The sequence below is a fragment of the Entelurus aequoreus genome, linkage group LG11 (genome assembly GCF_033978785.1).
Source record: "Entelurus aequoreus isolate RoL-2023_Sb linkage group LG11, RoL_Eaeq_v1.1, whole genome shotgun sequence".
Lineage (NCBI taxonomy): Eukaryota > Metazoa > Chordata > Actinopteri > Syngnathiformes > Syngnathidae > Entelurus > Entelurus aequoreus.
In genome coordinates, this window is record NC_084741.1 from 13330615 (window position 1) to 13343981 (window position 13367).

At 41.8% G+C, this 13367-nt stretch overlaps 1 protein-coding gene across 1 annotated transcript in view; it reads left to right on the top strand.

The window, feature by feature from the left end:
- cacng8b (calcium channel, voltage-dependent, gamma subunit 8b) overlaps positions 1-13367 on the top strand; it is a 106681-nt gene that overhangs the window by 64654 nt on the left and 28660 nt on the right. Inside the window, exons 3-4 of the mRNA XM_062062532.1 lie at positions 5938-6246; positions 12025-12249. Coding sequence (XP_061918516.1) covers positions 6150-6246; positions 12025-12249 — 322 coding nt within the window. The 5' untranslated portion in view covers positions 5938-6149. The remainder of the gene's footprint in view (positions 1-5937; positions 6247-12024; positions 12250-13367) is intronic.

Sequence of the window (13367 nt, forward strand, 5' to 3'; positions counted from 1 at the left end):
ACAAAAAAATGTATGCATTTTAACTGTGTTTTAAAAATAGAATGTTTTGTGCTTATTGTGATTTTGATTCTTATTTTGTAATATTTTACCTTTCTGTTTTAATTCGTACAACACTTTGGGGCAGTAGTCTGTTTTAGAAATGTGATATATAAATAAATCTACCTTGACCTTGGACCACTCCTCTTATTGAGTCTGTTTAGCTGATTGGAAAGTTAGCTTGCGCAGCTCGCGGGTCCATGACGATGACTTCTGTTTTGTTTGATCAGCCGTTTTACTGCCGTGTTACAGACACCATTTGGAAACAATTAAGGTATGCAAATAAACATTTACAGAATATTTCTGTGTAAATAACTAATTTCACAACGTATATATCTACAGTTTATAGTTCGGTGCGGTTAATTCGTATTTTTTCTTTCTCTCTAAAATTTTGTGGGTGCGGCTTGTATACCGGTACGTTCTATAGTTTTTTTTGATTTTTTTTTTTTTTCCATAAAGAAATACAATCATGTGTGCTTACGGACTGTATCCCTGCAGACTGTATTGATCTATATTGATATATAATGTATATATTGTGTTTTTTCTGTTGATTTAATTAAAAAAAAAAAAAAAAAAAAAAAAAAATGTTTTTAATTAAATAAATAAAAAAAATAAATATTGTTTTTTTTTTATGTTGATTTAATTAAAATATATATATATATATATATATTATTTTTTTATTTTATTTTTTTTAATTTGTTGCGCAGCCCGGTACCAATCGGTGGTACCGGGTTGGGGGACCACTGCGCTATAGAACCATCCATCAACCACACGTACAAGGTACCAGAATTATCTTCTTGGAAGGCCAAGGCTCCTCTTGGCTGCTGACGTACGACTTGTACGCGTAGTGTTGGCCTAAAAAACGTATTTAAAGTATATATATATATATATATTTACAAAAATCACAGAATGTTAATCTAATGAAAGACAAATCCCAGCTTTATAACACTTAGAATATACATTTATGGGGACATGTGCCTCTGTTGTGGTTTTCTTGTGTTCAAGGTTCCCTTCACTGCTTTTTCTTTGGTCACCGTTGAGTGCTGATTATTTGTAGCTGCTCTTGAATACTGTTCACAGGGCTTTAAATGTGGGTGTCAGCGCACTTTCCTCCCTTACGCGACTGGTTGCGTTCTTGATAGCGACACGCTAATACGTTATTTTGGGTTTTGTTCTACGCTGAGACTTTATTGCCGGATGCCCTCTCGTGCGCATTCCCCGCGGCACGCTGTCTTTTGTGTTTTTGCCGAGTCCTGCAGTAGGATTCAAATATCAGTCCTACCTATACATTGCATTCTGCCTGTCCTTCGGCCTCCTGGGATCACAACACCCAGTGTGACAAGACGTACAAATATAATTCTAAAATATATGTATATACAGTATATAAAAATTCCCACACCGTCTTAAGTGTGTGTTTAAATCCTCACACCGGCTTAAAGGCCTACTGAAATGAAATGTTCTTATTTAAACGGGGATAGCAGATCCATTCTATGTGTCATACTTGATCATTTCGCGATATTGCCATATTTTTGCTGAAAGGATTTAGTAGAGAACAACCACGATAAAGTTCGCAACTTTTGGTCGCTGATAAAAAAAGCCTTGCCTGTACCGGAAGTGGCGTGATGTCGCAGGTTGAAAGGCTCCTCACATTTCCCCATTGTTTACACCAGCAGCGAGAGCGATTCGGACCGAGAAAGCGACGATTACCCCATTAATTTGAGCCAGGATGAAAGATTTGTGGATGAGGAACGTGAGAGTGAAGGACTAGAGTGCAGTGCAGGACGCATCTTTTTTCGCTCTGACCGTAACTTAGGTACAAGCTGGCTCATTGGATTCCACACTCTCTCCTTTTTCTATTGTGGATCACGGATTTGTATTTTAAACCACCTCGGATACTATATCTTCTTGAAAATGAGAGTCGAGAACGCGAAATGGACATTCACAGTGACTTTTATCTCCACGACAATACATCGGTGAAGCACTTTGGCTACGGAGCTAACGTGATAGTATCGTTCTCGAATGAAGATAGAAACAAAAGAAATAAACCCCTGACTGGAAGGATAGACAGAAGATCAACAATACTATTAAACCATGGACATGTAAATACACGGTTAATGATTTCCAGCCTGGCGAAGCTTAACAATGCTGTTGCTAACGACGCCATTGAAGCTAACTTAGCAACGGGACCTCACAGAGCTATGCTTAAAACATTAGCTATCCACCTACGCCAGCCAGCCCTCATCTGCTCATCAACACCCGTGCTCACCTGCGTTCCAGCGATCGACGGAGCGACGAAGGACTTCACCCGATCATCAATGCGGTCGGCGGCTAGCGTCGGATAGCGCGTCTGCTATCCAAGTCAAAGTCCTCCTGGTTGTGTTGCTGCTGCCAGCCGCTAATACACCGATCCCACCTACAACTTTCTTCTTTGCAGTCTCCATTGTTCATAAAACAAATTGCAAAAGATTCACCAACACAGATGTCCAGAATACTGTGGAATTTTGAGATGAAAACAGAGCTATTTTGTATTGCATTCAATGGGGTACCGATACTTCCGTTTCAACGATTGACGTCACGCGCATACGTCATCATATCTAGACGTTTTCAACCAGAAGTGTGGCGGGAAATTTAAAGTTGCACTTTATAAATTAAACCCAGCCGTATTGGCATGTGTTGCAATGTTAAGATTTCATCATTGATATATAAACTATCAGACTGCGTGGTCGGTAGTAGTGGCTTTCAGTAGGCCTTTAAGTGTGTGTGTAAATCCTCACACCAACTTAAGTGTGTGTAAATCCCCACATTGGCTTAAGTGTGTTTAAGTCCCCACACTGTCTTAAAGGCCTACTGAAACCCACTACTAGCGACCACGCAGTCTGATAGTTTATATATCAATGATGAAATCTTTACATTGCAACACATGCCAATACAGCCGGGTTAGATTAGTAAAGTGCAATTTTAAATTTCCCGCGAAATATCCTGCTGAAAACGTCTCGGTATGATGACGTCTGCGCGTGACGTCACGGATTGTAGAGGACATTTTGGGACAGCATTGTGGCCAGCTATTATGTTGTCTGTTTTCATCGCAAAATTCCACAGTATTCTGGACATCTGTGTTGGTGAATCTTTTGCAATGTGTTTAATGAACAATGAAGACAGCAAAGAAGAAAGCTGTAGGTGGGAAGCGGTGTATTAGCGACCGGCTGCAGCAACACAAACACGTAGCGGCTACGTCGTAGCCGGTGTTTCATTGTTTACATTCCCGGAATATGACAGTCAAGCTTTACCATTGGCCTGTGGAGAACTGGGACAACAGAGACTCTCACCAGGAGGACTTTGAGTTGGATACGCGCTACTGTGAGTACGCAGCTGCGGCTTCCAAACATTTGATCGCTTGCCCGTACGTGCGTGCCGCTATGCGCATGTCACGTACGTAACTTTGGGGAAATATATGTGCCGAATGAACTTTACGGAGGTGAACGGTACTTTGGGCTGTGGGATTGAGTGTGTTGTGCGGGTGTTTGATTTGTATTGGCGGGTTATATGGACGGGAGGGGGGAGGTGTTTGCTATGCGGGATTATTTTGTGGCATATTAAATATAAGCCTGGTTGTGTTGTGGCTAATAGAGTATATATATGTCTTGTGTTTATTTACTGTTTTAGTCATTCCCAGCTGAATATCAGGTCCCACCCGCCTCTCACAGCATCTTCCCTATCTGAATCGCTTCCACTGCCCTCTAATCCTTCACTCTCACTTTCCTCATCCACGAATCTTTCATCCTCGCTCAAATGAATGGGGAAATCGTCACTTTCTCGGTCCGAATCGCTCTCGCTGCTTGTGGCCATGATTGTAAACAATGTGCAGATGTGAGGAGCTCCACAACCTGTGACGTCACGCTACTTCCGGTACAGGCAAGGCTTTTTTATCAGCGACCAAAAGTTGCGAACTTTATCGTCGATGTTATCTACTAAATCCTTTCAGCAAAAATATGGCGATATCGCGAAATGATCAAGTATGACACATAGAATGGATCTGCTATCCCCGTTTAAATAAGAAAATTTCATTTCAGTAGGCCTTTAAGTGTGTGTAAGTCCCCACACCGTCTTAAGTGTGTGTAAGTCCCCACACTGTCTTAAGCGCGTGTAAGTCCCCACGTTGTCTTAAGTGTGTTTAAGTCCCCACATTGTCTTAAAAACAACAGTATCAATAATAGTAATAATGAGAATAATATCAATAATAGTTGTTTAATGTGTGTGATACAAAAATGTATTCATTAAAAACATATTAGCAATATATATATATATATATATATATTATATATATATATATATATATATATATTATATATATATATATATATATATATATATATATATATATATATATCTATATATATATATATATATATATTATATATATATATATATTTCAAGGTTTCCCACACATTAATTTATTTGTGGCGGCCCGCCACGAAAGAATTACGTCCGCCACAAATAAAAAAATATTTAAAAAAAAAATTTTTTGTTTTTTTTGTCCTCTCCAGCTTCTCAGGCAAATCATATAGTTGATGTAGGATGCCCATATCGGCTCTTCAGATTTACTTTACAAAAGAGAAGTGTAGGATACTTCTCTTGTTGCCTTATTTGTATTTGACTTTATTAAATGTATTTCTATTAGAAACACAACATGTGAATATAACAAAGGGGTACAAAGTCTGCAGCCAGTAGGAAACACATGGTTAAGTGTAGGGAGTAAAACTGATGGCAGTCTAAAGTTCAAGATTTTGGAGCTCTTTGTTTAGTGGATCAGATGTTTGATGAAGCTCTGTGTCTATCTACCACCACTACTGTTTTCTGTTTATTTGTTACTGACTGTGGCAGGACACCTCTGCCTCTGTTTCACTTTATGTTGCTGGTAAATAATATGGTTGTAGTAGTAGGCTAAAGTTAAATAATTTAGTATGCACTAATTAAAGGGGCAGAGCTTTGAGACATTTTAGCTTTTATATTTTATAAGTTATATTTTTTGTAAGAACCACAATTAATAAATATATTTCAGTGAATAACTTATTGTTCAAATCTGTATATAAATATGTACATAAAGTGTTGTAATTATATTGTAAAATGGATGGATGGATGGATGGACGTTTAAAACAAAACTGTTATTATTAATTAGTAAGTATACATTTTTTGAGCCTTTTTAGAGAAAATCAAATAATTGTAGTAAATTATGCAAATTAGTCGATGATGTCATGGTGACCACGCCCATAGCCACGCCCCCACCGCCACAGGTATCTTGGCAGTTTATGGGAAACACTGTATTTGATTCTATTATTATTCTTAATCGATTGTTAAAAATGATCAATGGATTTAGAATCGTAATTTAAAAAAATCAGGTTTTGGATGTGAATCAGATTTTTTTGTAATATTGATGTATATCAATATTTTTAACATTGATAACTCACTACTGCCACCTAAGGCCTTGGAACTGCAACGGCATGCAAAGTCTACTGCAGCATATATAATACAGTGCAGTGCTTGCAAATGAGACACGGAAGTGTAAGAAAACGAGATAACGACAGGGCATAACGCAGTGTTAAATATTTTTTTTAAATTAGTGTTTTAACATTATTAACACAAACAAAAAGTACCAAAACTTGGTACTGTTGAACTCGGGTATCGATTCCCAGGTATGTGGATTTGTTACCGTGCAGTTGTGTTCTGTGTGGAGGAGTAGCTAATGTTCTAGCCTGTGACGATTATAGCCAACTCATTTACAACCGCTCTGTTTGTTCAAGAAATATTACGGATGTTTCTTTTTTTTTACATTTGACCGTAATTAAAAGCAGGCTGTCGGATGGAACGTGCAAAGTCACACCACTCTTTATGATCTGTGTGCAGCAGCTGAGCAGTGATGATGATGATGATGATGACGACGACCACGACGACAGTTGGCCCTTTGGTGGCGGCTGCCTGCTAGCGGAGGAACGCAGCGAGAGGAGCGCAGGGACCAGCGTCCAGGACTACTTCAGCAAGAAGGACAGCGAGTCACAGGGGAAGAGCGCGGCTTTGTACCGAGGAGAGAGAGAGGGGCAAGCGGCTGAGAACAGTCGATGGATGCTGTCCGGATCGAAGGGGCAGCACGTTCTTCACTGACCAGGGAGGGGAAAGATTTCAAAATTGAGTCGAAGGATAGAAACTCGCCGTCAGGTAAGTCCCCACACTGTCTTAAGTGTGTGTAAGTCCCCACACCGTCTTAAGTGTGTGTAAGTCCCCACCCTGTCTTAAGTGTGTGTGTAAGTCCCTACACTGTCTTAAGTGTGTGTGTAAGTCCCCACCCTGTCTTAAGTGTGTGTGTAAGTCCCCACACTGTCTTAAGTGTGTGTAAGTCCCCACACTCTCTTAAGTGTGTGTGTAAGTCCCCACACCGTCTTAAGTGTGTGTAAGTCCCCACACTCTCTTAAGTGTGTGTGTAAGTCCCCACACCCGTCTTAAGTGTGTGTAAGTCCCCACACCGTCTTAAGTGTGTGTAAGTCCCCACACTGTCTTAAGTGTGTGTAAGTCCCCACACTCTCTTAAGTGTGTGTGTAAGTCCCCACACCGTCTTAAGTGTGTGTAAGTCCCCACACTCTCTTAAGTGTGTGTAAGTCCCCACACCGTCTTAAGTGTGTGTAAGTCCCCACACCGTCTTAAGTGTGTGTAAGTCCCCACACTGTCTTAAGTGTGTGTAAGTCCCCACACTGTCTTAAGTGTGTGTAAGTCCCCACACCGTCTTAAGTGTGTGTAAGTCCCCACACTGTCTTAAGTGTGTGTAAGTCCCCACACCGTCTTAAGTGTGTGTGTAAGTCCCCACACCGTCTTAAGTGTGTGTGTAAGTCCCCACACTGTCTTAAGTGTGTGTAAATCCCCACACCGTCTTAAGTGTGTGTAAGTCCCTACACCGTCTTAAGTGTGTGTAAGTCCCCACACTGTCTTAAGTGTGTGTAAATCCCCACACTGTCTTAAGTGTGTGTAAGTCCCCACACTGTCTTAAGTGTGTGTAAGTCCCCACACTGTCTTAAGTGTGTGTAAGTCCCCACACCGTCTTAAGTGTGTGTTTTAAGTCCCCACACTCTCTTAAGTGTGTGTGTAAGTCCCCACACCGTCTTAAGTGTGTGTAAGTCCCCACACTGTCTTAAGTGTGTGTAAATCCCCACACCGTCTTAAGTGTGTGTAAGTCCCCACCCCGTCTTAAGTGTGTGTGTAAGTCCCCACACTGTCTTAAGTGTGTGTAAGTCCCCACACTGTCTTAAGTGTGTGTAAGTCCCCACACTGTCTTAAGTGTGTGTAAGTCCCCACACTGTCTTAAGTGTTTGTAAGTCCCCACACTGTCTTAAGTGTGTTCAAGTCCCCACACTGTCTTAAGTGTGTGTAAGTCCCCACACTGTCTTAAGTGTGTGTGTAAGTCCCCACACTGTCTTAAGTGTGTGTAAGTCCCCACACTGTCTTAAGTGTGTGTAAGTCCCCACACTGTCTTAAGTGTGTGTAAGTCCCCACACTGTCTTAAGTGTGTGTAAGTCCCCACCCTGTCTTAAGTGTGTGTGTAAGTCCCTACACTGTCTTAAGTGTGTGTAAGTCCCCACACTGTCTTAAGTGTGTGTAAGTCCCTACACCGTCTTAAGTGTGTGTAAGTCCCCACCCCGTCTTAAGTGTGTGTGTAAGTCCCTACACTGTCTTAAGTGTGTGTGTAAGTCCCTACACTGTCTTAAGTGTGTGTAAGTCCCCACACTGTCTTAAGTGTGTGTAAGTCCCCACACCGTCTTAAGTGTGTGTAAGTCCCCACCCCGTCTTAAGTGTGTGTGTAAGTCCCCACACTGTCTTAAGTGTGTGTAAGTCCCCAAACTGTCTTAAGTGTGTGTTCAAGTCCCCACACCGTCTTAAGTGTGTGTTCAAGTCCCCACACTGTCTTAAGTGTGTGTAAGTCCCCACACCGTCTTAAGTGTGTGTAAGTCCCCACACCGTCTTAAGTGTGTGTAAGTCCCCACACTGTCTTAAGTGTGTGTAAGTCCCCACACTGTCTTAAGTGTGTGTAAGTCCCCACACCGTCTTAAGTGTGTGTAAGTCCCCACACTGTCTTAAGTGTGTGTGTAAGTCCCCACACTGTCTTAAGTGTGTGTAAGTCCCCACACTGTCTTAAGTGTGTGTAAGTCCCCACACCGTCTTAAGTGTGTGTAAGTCCCCACACCGTCTTAAGTGTGTGTAAGTCCCCACCCTGTCTTAAGTGTGTGTGTAAGTCCCTACACTGTCTTAAGTGTGTGTAAGTCCCACACTGTCTTAAGTGTGTGTAAGTCCCCACACTGTCTTAAGTGTGTGTAAGTCCCCACACTGTCTTAAGTGTTTGTAAGTCCCCACACTGTCTTAAGTGTGTGTAAGTCCCCACACCGTCTTAAGTGTGTGTAAGTCCCCACACTGTCTTAAGTGTGTGTAAGTCCCCACACCGTCTTAAGTGTGTGTAAGTCCCCACACTGTCTTAAGTGTGTGTGTAAGTCCCCCACACTGTCTTAAGTGTGTGTGTAAGTCCCCCACACTGTCTTAAGTGTGTGTAAGTCCCCACACCGTCTTAAGTGTGTGTAAGTCCCCACACCGTCTTAGTGTGTGTGTAAGTCCCCACACTGTCTTAAGTGTGTGTAAGTCCCCACACTGTCTTAAGTGTGTGTAAGTCCCCACACTGTCTTAAGTGTGTGTAAGTCCCCACACCGTCTTGAGTGTGTGTGTAAATCCCCACACCGTCTTAAGTGTGTGTAAGTCCCCACACTGTCTTAAGTGTGTGTAAGTCCCCACACTGTCTTAAGTGTGTGTAAGTCCCCACACTGTCTTAAGTGTGTGTTCAAGTCCCCACACTGTCTTAAGTGTGTGTAAGTCCCTACACCGTCTTAAGTGTGTGTAAGTCCCCACCCTGTCTTAAGTGTGTGTGTAAGTCCCCACACCGTCTTAAGTGTGTGTAAGTCCCCACCCTGTCTTAAGTGTGTGTGTAAGTCCCCACACCGTCTTAAGTGTGTGTAAGTCCCCACAACCCGTCTTAAGTGTGTGTGTAAGTCCCCACACCGTCTTAAGTGTGTGTAAGTCCCCACACTCTCTTAAGTGTGTGTGTAAGTCCCCACACCGTCTTAAGTGTGTGTAAGTCCCCACACTGTCTTAAGTGTGTGTAAGTCCCCACACTGTCTTAAGTGTGTGTAAGTCCCTACACCGTCTTAAGTGAGTGTAAGTCCCCACCCTGTCTTAAGTGTGTGTAAGTCCCCACACCGTCTTAAGTGTGTGTAAGTCCCCACACTGTCTTAAGTGTGTGTAAGTCCCCACACTGTCTTAAGTGTGTGTAAGTCCCCACCCCGTCTTAAGTGTGTGTGTAAGTCCCTACACTGTCTTAAGTGTGTGTAAGACCCCACACCGTCTTAAGTGTGTGTAAGTCCCCACACCGTCTTAAGTGTGTGTAAGTCCCCACACTGTCTTAAGTGTGTGTAAGTCCCCACACCGTCTTAAGTGTGTGTAAGTCCCCACACCGTCTTAAGTGTGTGTAAGTCCCCACCCTGTCTTAAGTGTGTGTGTAAGTCCCTACACTGTCTTAAATGTGTGTGTAAGTCCCTACACTGTCTTAAGTGTGTGTAAGTCCCCACAACTCTCTTAAGTGTGTGTAAGTCCCCACACCGTCTTAAGTGTGTGTAAGTCCCCACCATGTCTTAAGTGTGTGTGTAAGTCCTACACTGTCTTAAGTGTGTGTGTAAGTCCCCCACACTGTCTTAAGTGTGTTCAAGTCCCCACACCGTCTTAAGTGTGTGTAAGTCCCCACACTGTCTTAAGTGTGTGTAAGTCCCTACACTGTCTTAAGTGTGTTCAAGTCCCCACACCGTCTTAAGTGTGTGTAAGTCCCCACACCGTCTTAAGTGTGTGTAAGTCCCCACACTGTCTTAAGTGTGTGTAAGTCCCCACACTGTCTTAAGTGTGTGTAAGTCCCCACCCTGTCTTAAGTGTGTGTAAGTCCCCACCCTGTCTTAAGTGTGTGTAAGTCCCCACACTGTCTTAAGTGTGTGTAAGTCCCCACCCTGTCTTAAGTGTGTGTAAGTCCCCACCCTGTCTTAAGTGTGTGTAAGTCCCCACCCTGTCTTAAGTGTGTGTAAGTCCCCACACTGTCTTAAGTGTGTGTAAGTCCCACACTGTCTTAAGTGTGTGTAAGTCCCCCACCCCGTCTTAAGTGTGTGTTCAAGTCCCCACACTGTCTTAAGTATGTGTGTAAGTCCCCACCCTGTCTTAAGTGTGTGTTCAAGTCCCCACACTGTCTTAAGTGTGTGTGTAAGTCCCCACACCGTCTTAAGTGTGTGTAAGTCCCCACACTGTCTTAAGTGTGTGTAAGTCCCCACACTGTCTTAAGTGTGTGTAAGTCCCCACACTGTCTTAAGTGTGTGTAAGTCCCCACACTGTCTTAAGTGTGTGTAAGTCCCCACACTGTCTTAAGTGTGTGTAAGTCCCCACACTGTCTTAAGTGTGTGTAAGTCCCCACACTGTCTTAAGTGTGTGTAAGTCCCCACCCTGTCTTAAGTGTGTGTAAGTCCCCACACTGTCTTAAGTGTGTGTAAGTCCCCACCCTGTCTTAAGTGTGTGTAAGTCCCCACCCTGTCTTAAGTGTGTGTAAGTCCCCACACTTTCTAAGTGTGTGTAAGTCCCCACACTGTCTTAAGTGTCTGTAAGTCCCCACACTGTCTTAAGTGTGTGTAAGTCCCCACACTGTCTATAAAATGTAATAATATGAAATAATTTAAATAAATAAAAGAAAAAAACATTATTATTGTTAACATTTTTATGACTGACTTTTGGTTTGGAAAATGTACCGTAATTTCCGGACTATAAGCCGCTACTTTTTCCCCTCGTTCTGGTCCCTGCGGCTTATACAAGGGTGCGGCTTATTTACAGCCTGTTCTTCTCCGACACCGACGAAGAGGATTTCGGTGGTTTTAGTACGCAGGAGGAAGACGATGACACAATGATTAAAGACTGTCTTTTCATATACCGGTAGGCTGGTTATTTTCATAACGTACAGGTTGCACCGTTGTATTATTTGTACTCTGCACGAATGCTGTTCGCCATGTCAAAGATGTGAAAGTTTGATTGAATGATTGAAAGATTTATTGTTAATAAAGGGGACGCTTTGCGTTCCCAAACAGTCATCTCTGTCCCGACAATCCCCTCCGTGGTAGCAGGAACCCCTATATACTACGGTAATTACACATCAAAACCCTGCGGCTTATAGTCGGGTGCGGCTTATATATGAGCAATCTGTATTTTCCCCTAAATTTAGCTGGTGCGGCTTATAGTCAGGTGCGGCTTATAGTCGGGTGCGGCTTATATATGGAGCAATCTGTATTTTCCCATACATTTGGCTGGTGCGGCTTATAGTCAAGTGCGGCTTATAGTCGGGTGCGGCTTATATATGGAGCAATCTGTATTTTCCCCTAAATTTAGCTGGTGCGGCTTATAGTCAGGTGCGGCTTATAGTCCGGAAATTACGGTAAATAGACTTTTCAGTGAGCGGCTCTGAGTGTAAAAAGTTTGGACACTCCTGCACTCCATCATAGTTTGGACACCCCCTGCACTCCATCATAGTTTGGACACCCCTGCACTCCATCATAGTTTGGACACCCCTGCACTCCATCATAAAGTTTGGACACCCTGCACTCCATCATAAGCCCCTTCCTTCCCCTTTGGTGAAGATCATCTGTGTTCTTGCATTCCTCTCCAGTCCTGCCGTCTGGGTTCTAAGGAGGGTGTCAGGGTCATGAATATGGAGAATGCTTCTGACTTGTTAAGCCGAGTCAGCAGAAAGATCCGAGTCTCCTGCAAGGACACATCGTCATCATCTTCCTCCTCCTCCTCCTCCTCCTCCTCATGGTCTCACCTGCATGGCTGCTGCTGCTTTTTCCGCTTGTCCGTCCTCACTCTCTCTACCGTTGTCTCTTGAAGGCATGGTGTGTGAGAAGGGGATCCAGATCCTCCTCACCACCGTGGGGGCATTCGCTGCCTTCGGCCTGATGACGGTGGCCATAGGGACGGACTACTGGCTGTACTCCCGCGCCCTCATCTGCAACAGCACAGCCAACGTCACCCAGGACGACCCCCACAACAAGGACAAGAAGGACCCGGGGGCGCTCACCCACTCCGGACTCTGGAGGATCTGCTGCCTGGAAGGTAGAGTGAATGTGTGTGTGGGTGTGTATGTGTATGTGTGTGTGTGTACGGTGTAGACGTGGGTACCTGTAGTCAGATTTCATATTTAATGCAGATCCAGAGGTAATTGGACTATGACTAGCTAGGCAAGTTCAACCACAGACCCGATTATATTATATTATTAAAAAAACTAACATATATAATATATATATATATTAGGGATGTCCGATAATGGCTTTTTGCCGATATCCGATATGCCGATATTGTCCAACTCTTTAATTACCGATACCGATATCAACCGATACCGATATCAACCGATATATACAGTTGTGGAATTAACACATTATTATGCCTAATTTGGACAACCAGGTATGGTGAAGATAAGGTACTTTTTAAAAAAATGAATCAAATAAAATAAGATAAATAAATTAAAAACATTTTCTTGAATAAAAAAGAAAGTAAAACAATATAAAAACAGTTACATAGAAACTAGTAATTAATGAAAATTTGTAAAATTAACTGTTAAAGGTTAGTATTATTAGTGGACCAGCAGCACGCACAATCATGTGTGCTTACGGACTGTATCCCTTGCAGACTGTATTGATATATATTGATATATAATGTAGGAACCAGAATATTAATAACAGAAAGAAACAACCATTTTGTGTGAATGAATGTAAATGGGGGAGGGAGGTTTTTTGGGTTGGTGCACTAATTGTAAGTGTATCTTGTGTTTTTTATGTGGATTTAATAAAAATAAAAAAAATTTTAAAATACGATACTGATAATAAAAAAAACGATACCGATCATTTCCGATATTACATTTTAACGCATTTATCGGCCGATAATATCGGCAGACCGATATTATCGGACATCTCTAATATATATAATATATATATATATATATATATATATATATATATATATATATATATATATATATATATATATATATATATATATATATTATATATATATATATATATATATATATATATATATATATATATATATATATATATATATATATATATATATATATATATATATATATATATATATATGTGTGTGTGTGTGTGTATATATATATGTATGTATGTATGTATGTGTATATATATATATGTGTATATATATATATG